Source organism: Rhinolophus sinicus, linkage group LG02 (assembly GCF_036562045.2).
Source record: "Rhinolophus sinicus isolate RSC01 linkage group LG02, ASM3656204v1, whole genome shotgun sequence".
NCBI classification, from domain to species: Eukaryota; Metazoa; Chordata; class Mammalia; order Chiroptera; family Rhinolophidae; genus Rhinolophus; species Rhinolophus sinicus.
The window spans coordinates 3,551,603-3,566,430 of record NC_133752.1 but is presented as its reverse complement, the minus strand read 5'-3'; the positions used below and the strand labels follow the sequence as shown (position 1 = coordinate 3,566,430).

The following is a 14,828-nucleotide window of genomic DNA, read 5'->3' as shown; positions in this document are numbered from 1 at the left end:
GTTCACTGCAGCGCCATTCACAATAGCCAAGATATAGAAGCAACAATTGGATAAAGATATTGTGGTGTGTATGTACAATGGAGTATTACTCAGCCATAAAAAGGAAATCTTACCATTTGCGACAACATGGATGGACCTAGAGTGTATTATGCTGAGTGAAGTAAGTCAGAGAGAGACAAAGACCGTAGGATTGCTGGATGGAATGAGAAGAGTGTGTTGCATTTTGTAAGAAGCCAGCGAAGTGCCTTCCAGAGCGGCTGTGCCGTCTGCACTCCCACCAGCGTGAGGAGGGTGCCTGGCGCTCCACGTCCTCGCCAGCGTGTGGTGGGGCCGGTGTCCTGGAGTCTGGCCATCCTCACAGGTGTGTGGCAGTATCTCATCATTGTTTCACTTTGCATTTCCCTGATGACGATGCTGTGGGGCCTCTTTCATGTGCTTATTTGTCATCTGTGTGTCTTCTTTGGTCAAGTGTCGGTTGAGGTCTTTGTCCCATTTTTTCCCCTGGGTTATCTGTTTTCTTATTATTGAATTTTAAGAGTTCTTTGTCTATTTTAGATAGCAGTCCTTTATCAGATGTGTCTTTTGCACATATTTCCTCCCATTCTGTGGGTTGCCTTTTCACTGTTTGTAGTGTCTTTTAATGCACACCATTTAAACATTTTCAGGAAGCCCAATTTGACTATTTTTCCTTTTGTTGCCTGTGCCTTTGGTGTCATATCCAAGAAATCCTTACCAAATTATGCCCTATGTTTCTTCCAAGAGTTGTGTAGTTTTAGGTCTTACACATAAATCTCATCCATTTTGGGTTAATTTTTGTGAAAGGTGCAAAGTAGGGATCTAGCTTCATTCTTTTGCATATGGATACCCAGTTGTCCCAGCACCATTTGTTGAAATGACTGTCTTTGCCCCATTGAATGGTCTTGGACCCTTGTTGAAAATCATTTGACTGTACATGTGAGGGCTTGTTTCCGGGCCCTCTCTTGTGTTCCATTGATCTATATGTCTGTCTGTGTCGTTACCACAGTGCTTTGTTGCAGTTTCTTTTAAATCCCCTAACCTTATCTTTTAGCTCAGAGTCCATCATTCTAGAAATATAGCTGGGTTGTTGTAGCATCTATATATTTGCGCGTAGGCTAAATAAGAATAATCCCAGTCGTTCCGGTTGCTGGATGAGACTGAGCACCTCTGCGTTCAGCAAAGCTCGTTTGTTCTTCCAGCTGACTTGTTACGTGCTCTTGCAGTATACATCCCCACTAGTTTAACATTTCGCGGCTTGGAAAGGCTAGCATTAGTGTTGTTTTCCTTTATAGACTAGTGTAATCTTTAACAGCTACAAAAATCTGACCCATCCTGAGCTCCGCAGGTGTCTTACTGCGTATGCTGTATGTCAGCAGACATTCACTAAGCAGACGTTAATGAAATTCTACACACAAGGGACGAAAATAAATCCAGAGCAGGAGTTAGTGCTGATGATGGGCACACAGATTCGTGCCCACGGCCTCCCTGAGATGCTGTAATAAAGTGGGGGGGTTTTGTGAAATCTGTTCGTGGAATAGAGAAAATGTTTGTAATGTAAATTTTGCATTTAGTGCCCATTTCTGCTTTTTCACTCACCATTTTTTGTGACTGCCCATGACATGCCGACACTGTGGCCAGGACACAGGGATGCCTGGAGGTGCTCCCCCCCGCCCCCCAAAGATACAGCTGCCAGGTAGGAATCTGTAAAATGCTCTGGCTGTGCAGAGTGTGGCGCCTGGTGCCCGGGGACGGTGACAGTAGGAATGACAGAGGAGGTAACAGTGAATAGTCTTGAAGGAAGAAGCAAGGGAGAGTGCACATAAGGTCACAGAAACAGGAAGGGGCCGGAATCCGTGAGGCCAGAGGAGTGTGGTAAGGGCGTGGGCGTGGCTTAGCCGGGAAAGGCAGCAGGAAGCCGGTTTTGAGGAACCTGATCTGTCGTGCTAGGGGATTTATATTTCAGTCCCGGAGACAAAAGGACCGATGGCTATGTTTAGCCAGCAGTGCAAAATGGCAGGCGTGGTGGTGGGTAAGCTGGTCGGACAGCTGCAGGCAGGGAGAGCGCAGAGGAAACTCGCTGCCGGCAGAAGACGTAGTAGGAAAAGAAGTGGATGTACACGTAGTTAACCTGAAGTTATGCTTGCTTGATTGGAGCCACTCATCTTGCGAGGCAGTGGCAGTTCTCTGGAGCAATGAGAAATGGGTTTATTACTGCGGGCTTTCCTCAAATGCTAGCTCTAGCTTTCCTTCCCAGGCAGCCAGAAGTTTGGCCTAACTTGGCCGAAGTTGGGGAAAAGGCCTGGCAAGTAGAAGTTCTGAAGCAGGGTTCGCGTCAGAGCTTCAGTGACATAAGGGCCTCTCCCTGGTCCCTGCCTGCCTCCCTCTGTCAGCTGGTTTTGCAGCCAGCGCCCTGGGGAGAGGGTGAGTGACAGTGAGCGCAGCATGTTTTCCTCACCCACTGTCTGGAAGATGTGTTGCCTACATTCCCAGCAAAACCTTTTTTTTCCCCTTCTCATTTCTGATGGGTCACATGCCTCTCTCTGAGCCAGTCTTTGTGGCTGATTTGTATTCAGCCAGTTAGGGCCCGAAGATGGGGGTGGCATGAGTCTCATTCAATCACATCGTGGTTTTGGGCTTTTAGGACGCTGTTAACGGGAAGGTGTGGGAGGCAGGGGAGGATGCTAAGCAGTGCACAGCAGACGTCACTGTACCAGCTGTGTTTCAGAAGGCTGTGTTCTTGTGCTTCCTCCAGTTCCCAGTTTCCTCTTCGATAGAAGACAGACAGCGAGGGAAAGTCCATCAGGACCGTAGCCTTATGTTACCTCGTCTGAGAAAGTGCCTGATAGATTTTCAGGCGGACTTCTTTATCTTCTTTTGGAGCTTGATAATTGTGTTCTGTCTTTAAGATTATGACTTTGAAAAATTGTACTTGATGTTACTTAGTTTAGTGAGTAAATACTTGGCACGTGTCTAATATTTTATGTTTCTGTCCCAGTGGACTTTCCATTAGTACAGTGCAGGTGACTGAAAACAGTAAAATAGAAACACTTTATTAGTTCAGTGCTGTTGGATAAATATCATGATACACTCACATAGCACATGGAGGCAGAAAAAGACAGGCTAAGGGAGCTCTCAGATACAATGAATGGGAACAGTAGAACGCAGAATGCAGAAAAGTGTGTCTGTTATTTTTTGTGTAGCTTTTGCTACGACTTGATGTTTCTTAATGAATTCAACCTAAAATTATAAGGTAAAATGACACTCGTGCAAAATTTATAATGTAGTCGAGTCATTCTAACAGCTAACACTGTTTGAATCACAAGTAATGTCAAGCTGCATTACACACTTTTATTCTGTCAGAAGTTAAAACAAGAAGCAAAATCTCCATTCCCACATGCGTTTGCAGTGGGCTTGTTATTCAAGGCCCACACACGTGTTGTTCAAGGCCCACACGTGTGTTGTTCACGGCCCACACGTGTAGTTCAGGGCCCACACGCGAGTTGTTCAGGGCCCACACACGTGTTGTTCAGGGCCCACACGCGAGTTGTTCAAGGCCCACACGCGTGTTGTTCAAGGCCCACACACATGTTGTTCAAGGCCCACACGCGTGTTGTTCAAGGCCCACTGTGTTTCCAGTAGCACGTTTCATACCTCACACAGTGCAAAGGAATCGTCTCTATCTCGGAATCTGTTTACCTGCTCAGTGGAGACGCTCCCACCTGACGTTCACTGGGCAGTGATCAGTCTGCAGTGTGACGACGTGTTGAAGGCCGATACCAAACAGAATTGTATAAATGCCGTCTAAGCGTTAATGTGTTCAGTTAAACCCATGCCTGTGGATTAGTGTCAGCATTTGGCAGCATCTACTTGTGTGAAAAGACATTTTCAAAGATGAAATACTTAAAATCTTACTATAACTCAGCAATGACAGGCAGTTAGGTAAGAAAAAGAAATAGACATCCTGATTGGAAAGGAAGAACTGAAAATATCTCTGTTGACATATGACATGGTCTTATATATAGAAAATCCTAAGGAATGAAGTTAAGAAAAGTCTATTTACAATCGTATCAAAAAGAATTAAATACTTAGGAATAAATTTCACAAAACAGGTACAAGATTTGTATACTAAAAATGTAAAATGCCATTGAAAGAAATCAAAGAAGACCTGAGAAATGGGAAAATGCCCCGTGTTCATGATCAGAAGACTTCATATTAAGATAACAGTACCCTCCCAACTGATGAGCTACAGATTCAGCACAATCTCGATCACAGTTGCAGCTGCCTCTGTTGCAGAAATTGGCAAGCTGGTCCTCAAATTCATATGGAAACGCACGGGACCCAGAACAGCCAAAAAAATCTTTAAAAAGAACAAAGTTGGAGGACTCACACTTCCCAGTTTCAAAACTTACCACAAAGCTCCAATAATCAAGATAGTTTGGAACTGACATAAATATGGCTGGATGTATGACATTGAACTGAGAGTCCAGAAATAAACCTTTATATTTATGGTTAGTTGGTTTCCAACAAGACCATTCAATGGGGAAAGAATAGTCTTTTCAACAAAAGGTGCTGGGACAATAGAGTAGCCACATGCAAAAGAATGAAGTTGGACTCCTGCCTCATACAACATACAAATACTAACTCAGAATGGCTTATAGACCTAAATGTAAGAGCAGAAACTATAAAACCTAGAAGAAAACATAGAAGTAAATCTTCATGACTTGGATTAGGCAATGGTTTCTCAGCTGTGACCCCAAAGCACAATCACCCAAAGACGACATCAATAAATTAGACTTCATCGCAGTGAAAAACTTTTGTGCCTCAAAGGACATCATCCAGAAAGTGAAAAGAATTGGAGAAAATATTTATAAATCATAGAGCTGACAAGAGATACGTGTTCAGAACAGATAATTTAAAAATGGGGGAAAGATTTGAATAAACATTTGTCCAACGGGCCAGTAAGATCATGAAAAGATGGTCAGCATCCTTAGTCATTAGGGAAATCAAATCCATGACATACCACTTCACACTCACTAAGATGGCTAAAATAGACACAGACAGTAACAAATGTTGATGAGGATGTAGAGAAATTGGAACTCTCATCCATTGCTGGTAGGATTGTAAAATGGTGTAGCTACTTTGAAAAATGGCCTGGTAGTTCTTCAAGAGGTTGGACATATTATCATGTGACCCAGCAATTCTCCTAGATATAGAACAAGAGAATTGAAGATATTTGGCAATACAAGAACTTGTATATGAATGTTTGTATAAATTCATAATAGCCCAAAGGAGGAAACGACCCATGTGACGATCAATTGATGAATGGATAAACAAAACGTGGTACATCTGTGCAATGGAATATAATTCAGTCATAAAAGAAAATGTACTGACACATGCCACAGCACGGATGTGTCTTCAGGACATCATAGTAGATGAAAGACGCCAGACACAAAAGGATATGTATTGTATAATTCCATTTACATGAAATGTCCAGAATAGGCAAATCCATAGAAACAGCAGTTTAGTAGTTACCAGTGACTCAGGAGAGAGGACTGGGAAGTGACTGCTGGGGGTGGGGTACAGGGTTTCCTTTTGGGGTGATGAAAATGTTTTAAAATTAGTGGTGATTGTTGTATAACCCTGTGAATTATTCTAAGAACCACTGAATTGTACACTATAAAAGAGTCAATTTTATAGTATGTGAATTATACACCAATAAAGCTATTATAAAAAATGAGCATTAACAGGTGAACATTTGTAATTGATTTGAATGATAGAGAACACTTTGAGCCCCGATGAAGCAAACGTTCTCTCACCCCAAAAAAGAATTCCATTCTTCTCATTCATATAGGTAATATTCAACCTATATTACAAAAGGTTGTGCTGAATTATATTTTGAATTTATCAATAAATGTGAGAAAATATTTTCTCTCTCATTTTTTTTTTTTTTTTTTTGTGAACGTACCTATGTTTTACTCTTGATTTAGTCTCTTGGCCTATAGAGCTTAAAATATTTCCTGTCAGCCCTTGTAGAAAAGTTTGCTGTCCCTTGCTTCACTCAGCACTTTCTTCTGCCCGGTATCCCCACTCACTCCAGCCCAGACTTCTGCGCACTCTTTAAGACTCTGCCTCGGTGCCCCTTTTTTCTGTAGGAAGCCTTTTTCTTACCAATAAGCTAAAAAAGGTGCCCCTTTGGTGTTTCCTAAGTGCTTTCTGCAAACCTGTATAAGAGCAATAACCATGCTGTAGTTGTTTGCTCATAGGTCTTTATTCCACGCTAAACTGTGTGCCTCTGGCAGGCCGGACTGGGTTGTGGTCATTCTTGTAACCCCAAGGCCACCAAGAAGACGCTGAAATGGTTTCTGGGTGAGAAGTTGGCTCCTTACCTGTGTAGAAGCAGAGGCGTGCCAGACAGGAAACATAAAGCTGATGTGTGTACCTGTCCCAGGGGACCATCTCCAGAAACCCGTCTCATTTCTCTCTTCTTGACTTACAAGTTTTCCACCAACACCCCCCCGCGCCCCCCAAAAGAAGCTTTTGACTATTAAAGGAGTATGTATGACCTAATTACAAGAAAAATCATAGTATCCTGCACTTACCAAGAGACAAGCTTCTTGGTGACCTCATAGTACATTTCTCTCAGACCTTTTAATGCACGTTAATGGTGTGTGTGTGTTTGTTTTAACTAAAAATGAGATCATATTGTTGTGTAAACTGCTTATATACATTGTGAATAGCTTTTCATGTCAATAAATATACTTCAAATCTCTTTCATGGTTATGATATCTTATCACATGGATGCATCATAATTTATTGAACCATTTACTAATTTATGGGACATTTAGGTTGTTTCTACATGTGTGCCATTATCAGCACCACAAAAGCTAAATTTGTGCTCCCCTCAGGGTGATTTCCTTAGGGTAAATTCCCGAAACAGAAGTACTGGATTGAAAGCACATAGACATGTTTCTGATGCTTGATACGTGTTGTCAACCTGCCCTCCAGAAGCACTGCGCGTCCACGTGGATCTTGAAAGTCCCTCTGTCTACATAGAAGACTTTATTAGGACCTTTGAATGTGTGTACCTCTGCTGAGCTGTAATGAAGCTTCAGTAGAGAAACGTGTTTCTAATGCTCAGTGAAGAGAAAGAGGCAGTCTCAGCTGCTCAAACAGCAAGGAGTCCTGTTTTCAGTAATCACACACATAACTTTTCTGCCTTGTCTTACGTACTATGAACAGTAGAGAAAATGATAACATTTTTCTCTGCACTCAGAAGCTACGGATCTACGTGGCTAAGGTTCTATCCCAGTATCTCTGGAAGATATCATTGATAAGAAATGTCAGGTTTCAGGTGTAGTCCAGCCAGACACGTTAGATAAATGGAAACATACTGGTAGTTCTTGGCCATTGAGCACATTTTCCCTTGGAAAATGGAATTGACACCATTCAGCCAGAAAATATGGTTTTTCAGGTTCATGAGATCTGTAAATATGCCCAAGAAACTAAGTAGAAAGTACGCTAATTATGATGATTGTAGGTGGGGGAGGGACCCTTCTTCCACTCTTACTTGGTGGCATAAAAATAATTGTTATATATCGGATCAAAGTAAAAATTGGGTTAGATAGTTGATGGTATATGATTTGGTCTCAAAAATCTTTTGAATGAATTATTATTATGCTTATTATGCTATAAATTATTATTTATTTCGTGTCATTCATTCATTCATATCTATTTCTTTAGGGCCCACTGTAGGCCAAGTACTCTTCTAAGTAATTTTCTTAATTTTACTGTTGTCTGTCTAATCTTTTTTTCCCTTGTTGTTTGTCCATTGGTTTTAATCGTAACTTATCAAGCAAAGGATTTTAAAAAGACAAAGTAGCAATGCAGTTAAAAATACTACTTTGGGGGGGGATTTTTTTTTTTTTTAACAGGACTTTATTGGGGAACAGTGTGTACTTCCAGGGCTTTTTTTTTCCAAGTCAAGTTGTTGTCCTTTCAATCTTAGTTGTGGAGGGTGCCGTTCAGCTTCAAGTTGTTGTCCTTTCAGTCTTAGTTGTGGAGGGCGCAGCTCAGCTCCAGGTCCAGTTGCCGTTGCTAGTTGCAGGGGGCACAGCCCACCATCCCTTGCGGGAGTCGAACCGGCAACCTTGTGGTTGAGAGGACAGGCTCCAACCAACTGAGCCATCGGGGAGCTCAGCGGCAGCTCAGCTCAAGGTGCCATGTTCAATCTTAGTTGCAGGGGGCACAGCCCACCATCCCTTGCGGGAGTCGAACCGGCAACCTTGTGGTTGAGAGGACGCACTCCAACCAACTGAGCCATCGGGGAGCTCAGCAGCAGCTCAGCTCAAAGTGCCGTGTTCAATCTTAGTTGCAGAGGGCAGAGCCCACCATCCCTTGCAGGACTCGAGATGTTGAACCGGCAACCTTGTGGTTGAGAGCCCACTGGCCCATGTGGGAATCGAACCGGCAGCCTTCAGAGTTAGGAGCATGGAGCTCCAACCGCCTGAGCCACCGGGCCGGCCCCTAAAAATACTAATTTTTAAAAGTCCCGGTCTAAGGAAATGGCTAAGTAAACCTAACATCTTGGAATATTATGTAGCCAAATCTGTAGTAACATGGGGATAACGTTTACAACATAGTAAATTAAATCAAATACAAAAATGTACAAGTAATGTGAATTCAACTATGTGTTCTTTTAAAGCGTACAAAAAAGACCAAGTGGAGCAGAGCAAACCGTTCTGGTTTTCACTGGGTGGTAGGACCACAGATGATTGGCTGACTTCCTGCTTTTCAAAATTTCTTTAGATTTTTCTAATGGGTGTATATAATCAAAGGAAAAAGTAAACTTCAAATACTAACAAAATACTTTATCTGTTTTGGACTATAAGATATAGGGATGGGGATTGAAGCATTTAACTCTTCAGCATTAAAACCTGATAGTAACATGACGCTCACCATTGCAGAGCACGGAGTACAGAAGAGAGGACGTTTGATTGTGTGTATAGTTTAGGACTTCCACCGAAACCAGAGTAACACTGGAATGTACGTACAAGTGTCTGACTTGTTTATTAGCATTTACTATAAATATAAGTGGATCAGATTTGTTGTGATCATACATAATAAATCATAAGTAATCAATAATCTCCGTAACAGGTGCCAAACAAATGGGTCATCCTGAAGTGCTCTGTGTTCTGTGGTCTCTTATTAGTGTGTACATTTTTTGAATGAATATATTTAGTAGGGAAATGTAGGTGTAAATATGTGGAAAATAATAGTGTTTGAAACTTGTTATTTAGTCTTAGTCATTGAAACTTATCTGACTTTTTTTTTTTTTTAGGAGAATGACATCTTCTTGGGCTGGGAAAAAGGAGCTTATAAGAAATGGGGGAAGAGTAAGAAGAAGTGCTCAGATCTAACTCTAGAAGAAATGAAAAAACAGGCTGCTGTCCAGTGTCTTCGATCTGCTTCTGATGAAGTAAGTTTACGTTTTATTTCTAATATTTAAGAGGAGAACAAAAAGGGGGGTGTTTTTAAAAATTTTACAAATATAATAACATCTTGACCAAAAAAGACAGAAAAATTACTCATTATCATGCTACTATAACATGAACATGAATCGCTTTCTCCTTTATGGTATTTTATGTGCTATATATTGAGTTTTATATAATACATTCTTTAATATGTGTTCTTGTAATTAGGGTATCCACAAAATTTTATATCGTTTTTCCCCATTTAACATATATTTCATCCTATTACTTTATTATCTTTATTCTTTTTAGTGCTAAGTTTTATTTCATCAAATAATATTCCAACGCGATGTAATACACTCATCGTTACTGGATATTTAGCTTATTGTTGATTTTTTTGCTGTGCTCTCTAGGATATTTTCATGTGTGGCTTTTTCCATGGTCTATATTGTTTCTTTTAGATACATTCCTAGAAGTGGGATAGAAGTTCTAACATTTTAAGAACACTGTGTTTGTTTCTGATTTATAATTTTTTGTTTGTATTTTAGAAAAATCCTGAAATAAAATAGTTTTAGAATAGAATCACCCACTTAATACTATGAATTCTTCTTTTCTTTTTTTTTTTTTTAATTAAAGTTTATTGGGGTGACAATTGTTAGTAAAGTTACATAGATTTCAGGTGTACAATTCTGTATTACATCATCTATAAATCCCATTGTGTGTTCACCACCCAGAGTCAGTTCTCTTTCCATCACCATATATTAGACCCCCGTTTACCGTCTTCTAGCGCCCCCCCTCCCCACTTATCCTCTGGTAACCCCTAAACTATTGTCTGTGTCTATGAGTTTTTGTTCCTTCATTTGTTTGTCTTGTTCTTTTGTTGTTTTCAGTTTTACATACCACATATCAGTGAAATTATATGATTCTCTACTTTTTCTGTCTGACTTATTTCGGTTGGCATTATAATCTCAAGATCCATCCATGTTGTCGCAGAATTCTTATTTTCTTACTGCAAGATGCAATGTCCGAGACCGTAACTACTTAGAAAGTCCTTTTGCTGTTACTGTGCTACTTACTTGAGATAGTGTGGTTTCAGTACCTTTATAATGCAGAGTTAAATTGAGAGATTCGTGCAAGGTACCTAGAGAAATTTCCAACCTCCAGAAACTTCCATCCGGAACTAAGTTATCCAGTGGTCTGGTGTTGGGATAACCAGCTTTGTTTGCTACATTTGATAACCTAGAGGTTACTCTGTCTGGCTACCACCTATGTACCACACCTAGCTTTTAAAGCTTGTTCATTGCTTCCCAGCTGTGTGTTCTCCACCTGCTCAGAATCGCCTGTGAGCTTATAGTCCTGGTACGTGCGGCATTCGGGCCTCACCTCCTAAACCGCAGCTGTTCTTTTCTGTCTTCCTGTGGTGACGGTGCTCCTTGGGGGCTGGCACTGCCAGTGTCGCCAGCGCCCCAGAAGGAGCGTGATCGTGTAGAAGGTACTGAAGGGAACACTCAGCCCTCAGTTGCTAGACTCCCCTCTTTCCCTCTTCGCACTGTTTTTCTTTCCCTGACTCCTTTGATTTTTTTTAACTTCTAATTTCTGGAAGCTGCTGCCTGCTGTACTGTGGGATAGGAATTTGGAAGTTACCGCTCATGTGGCTATTTAGTCAGGTGCTATTTTATTACAAAGAGTAGGAACGTAATTAACCTAGTTGAAGAAAAAAATGTGAATATACGTAGAGGATACAGGGATATCTCCCTGAAAGCAAGAGCTGGGAGTGCAGTAGCCTGAACTGGGAACTAAAAGATGGGCACCAAAGCCATTTTCTCTAATGACCCACAGTCACTCCTTTGCTTCTCCGCTTCTGGGTCATCTCCTCTCTGTCTGAAGTCTGGCGTTCTCTACTTCAGCACACACAGGCTTCAGCCGCTGCCCAGCGACGTACCCAACAGCAGACAAGTCTGAGAATCTGACTGGCCAGGCCTGGATTGCTCAGCTGTGGGGAGGGGACAGTTGCCCCGAGGTCACTCCCACAGTAGGGCTGTGAGTGGTGAGCAGTTCTCAGACAAAAGAGGGTGCTTGGATGGTTACCCAAAAGGTGCTCGCTAGATTGGTACAGTAATTTGGAGCTGTTAAAGGAATTCAAAATGCAGATGGGTTTTTTAAGTGAGAGGTTAGTTCAGGTAAATTCTTTGATCAAAATCCAAAGAAGCTGCTGAGTCATGGTTGGGAGGAAAACATGAGCAGGGAGTTTCAATGTGGGAAAGGATCTTATTTCTGCTTTGGACCCACTTTGCTGAGAAATGACCCTAGCTTTGACTCACATGCTGCTGCTGAGTGGAAACAAGGCCCGCCGAGATCAGCCATGACAGCACGAGGGGTACAGGCTTCTTATCACAGTACTGCAGGGCTCAGGCCAGGGGCGTGCTGAGCGTGTGTGTAAGCCACCCGAGCTGAGCGTGTGCGGAAAGGAATGTGGTGTGAGCTGGAAACGGCAATGCATGGAGAGTAGTTTGCAAAGATCTCGGATTCCTCACATGATTGCTTTGGAAAAATGCTTTCCTTTGCCGGGCTGTCAAGGTGGGAGTTTTGTTTTCAAACCCAATGAAGCATATTTGTCCTATCTTATTTCCTTCTCATTTGATATATATATATATATATATAAAAATTGGTGCATTGCTTTTTCCTAATGCTGATTTTTTAAAATCTTATCAAATTAAAATCGACCGAGGAATTGAGTGTGCCAGACCTGCGCATATACCAGGAGCATGTGCGTGTGTGGGAAATGGATGAAGAGAAAGGAGGAAGTCCCCTGGCCCCAGCGCCAGGCCGAACCTGCCTGCTGGTGCTATGTGCGTGCACGCATCGGTGCACGGCCCCTCAGCCAGCTCTCCTGGCTCGTAGGGGGCCAATGGGAAGAACCTGAAAAGGACCTCTTTAATTATGGTCTGTACCAATAGGAAGCAGTCACTGGGGTCGGTTATCTGTGTGTCCCTGGCTTTTCTTTCTAGAATCTGTCTGGTGGCTTCAACGAAAAGAAAGGAGCAAAGAGACCCTACACAGGAGACGATAAAGCAGAAGTTGTGTTTTGTTTTATGTCTTGCCCACAGTGAGTGTGTGCACAGGGGAGTGTCCTCATTTCCTGCGTACCGAGCATGGTGTGCTCGTGCCCTGCGCTTTGCTTTCCCAAGTCCAAATGCCGACTCTCTGCACTCACTACCAACTGATCAAAATCCAAAGCCACTAACAAGTTTACAGTCTAATCGACTGAACTGTTCCTGACATGATGAGAAGACAGTAACACGGGACACTATGGTAGGTCGGTAGGTAGGTGGCGGCGGTGACGTTAGCAGGTGTGTGAGACGAATTCTTTTCTCGTTATTTCTGTGTGTGCATGTGTGACTGTTACGGGTGCAGCGCTGTTTCTGTGAGCACCTGTGGTCACCACACTCTTCCCTGCCTCTCCGTTTGCTTCTCTGACTCCCCGTGACAGACCATGCCTCCTTTATCCCTGCGGCAAGTTGTGCCCACCGGACAGCACAGCTCTTGACCTACTCAGCCCAATGTTGTCTGCAAGCTGTTGCCGAAACAGTGTGGAAACTCAGTTGTGTCAAAGTTAATTTTATACATTGATTAAAATTTGGCAGCACCTGTGAAGATCTGGAAGCAGTTGGTGTTCGATCCGCCCGGAGACCGAGGCCTTGATGGGCACGGCCTTTGCTAATTCCCTTTGTTTACACATGTAAATAAACACAGTTCTCTGGGTGTTCATTTTCTAGAACATATTTTGCTTTTGCTTTGACTGCAGTTAGTAATGGGACCTGCACAGAGGAATGGTGCTGTAACTCAGTGACAGGCAACTCAGACCTCCCCTAGACGGGTATTTTGTAGTGAGTGGTGTGTCCTGAGCTGTACGTCTTGTTTCTGTCAGCAGCCGATGTGGCACGTGCCTCCTACCATTAATATATCCAGACCTCCCTGTCCCTGTTTTAAAACACAGAAAACAGAATGTTGGGTTATGCCAGCCATTGGTCTTCTGAATCCGCATGTTTACTTTGTTCTGTTTTCTCTGTCCCCAGAGTTAGAGCTTTTTGTATTGTTTGTTTTTTAATAATTATATTTCTGTTTTGTTTCTACTGAGCTGCTTAAAACTGAATCAGAGCTAGTATTTCATCTGCCGTTTTGGGGATGGTTGGAAGATTAGAAAGTCAGCAAGGCCCTGTTTGGGGAGTAAATCGAGATAGAAGGCAATGAAAACTTACTTCAGTTGAGTTAGTTTTGAAAGTCGCAACGCTGCTGCGAACTCTAGGTCCTGGACTCGGTCTGGGTTTGTCATGGAGCCTGAGAGAGGAGTTGTGCCCTGGGCACAGTGGGGTCTGCCTGCAGCTCCTCATATCCTTACACTCAGCTAAGTCACCGGCAGGATGCTTTTTGCCAGTAAAATTACACAGGACCTGTGTTTTGCACATGAAATGTTTATACGCTGTACAGGGTTGTATATACAAAACCATGTACAGTATTTCATGGCAGTTTACTTTGAAGGTTAGTTTTGACCATATGTATTAATTGTTTCTTTGCATGCTGATGTTTGAATTTAATTCCTTCTGGATAATACAGAACACTCACCGAGCACGAGCACGTGAGTGGGTGCTGTGCTGTCTGGGCGCCCTGTTACATTTTATAAGGTGGTGCCGCGCTCCCTCTACAGGCCAGACCCCCCAGGAGCCCATGGGGATGCAGGCTGAGAATGCTCACAGCCAGCCCCCGCCTGACGGAGGACGCCCAGGCCTTATCTCCTTGGGTACAGATGGAGCTGGGGCGTTCAGGGAAAGCTACAGGGCGTAGAGGGTTTTGCCTTTGCCTCTGAGACGCCGTGAAGTGTTGGAGTTTGGTGCACAGGGGTAATGTGCCTTGACTGAAATGCTACTAGGCTTCCTCTGGCTGCTGCCTGCCGAGATGAGCCAGGATGGGGTGAGGTGGGAAGATGGAGGGGCAGAGGCAGCCCCGGAGAAAACAGGTAGGGAGCTGTGGCCGTAACGCAGGAGGCAGGTGACGGTGAGAACTGGTTGGAGTCTACGCACACGTCGAAAGTGGAGCTGCCAGGACTGGATGTGGGTGGAGGAAAAGGGAGGAGGAAGACAGCCAAGGTGTTTGGTCCGAGTAACTGCAAGGATGAAATGCTCGTGTACTGAGGAAAAGGCCGTTAGGGAAAGGACAGTAATTTATGGGTGAATATAATAAAGATTTGAATGTGAGATGCCCGCGGGAGAGCTCAGTGGAGGTTTTGAAAAGGCAGTTGGAGATGCATATGGCTGGGGATGCTGGGGGGGGGTTGGGGGGAGGGGG

General features: G+C 43.1%; 1 protein-coding gene across 6 annotated transcripts in view; it reads left to right on the top strand.

The window, feature by feature from the left end:
* KIAA0232 (KIAA0232 ortholog) overlaps positions 1–14,828 on the top strand; it is a 78,485-nt gene that overhangs the window by 39,990 nt on the left and 23,667 nt on the right. For all 6 annotated transcript variants that reach the window (XM_074320943.1, XM_074320947.1, XM_074320929.1 and 3 more), the window contains exon 3: positions 9,356–9,493. In XM_074320943.1, the coding sequence (XP_074177044.1) occupies positions 9,356–9,493 (138 nt within the window). The remainder of the gene's footprint in view (positions 1–9,355; positions 9,494–14,828) is intronic.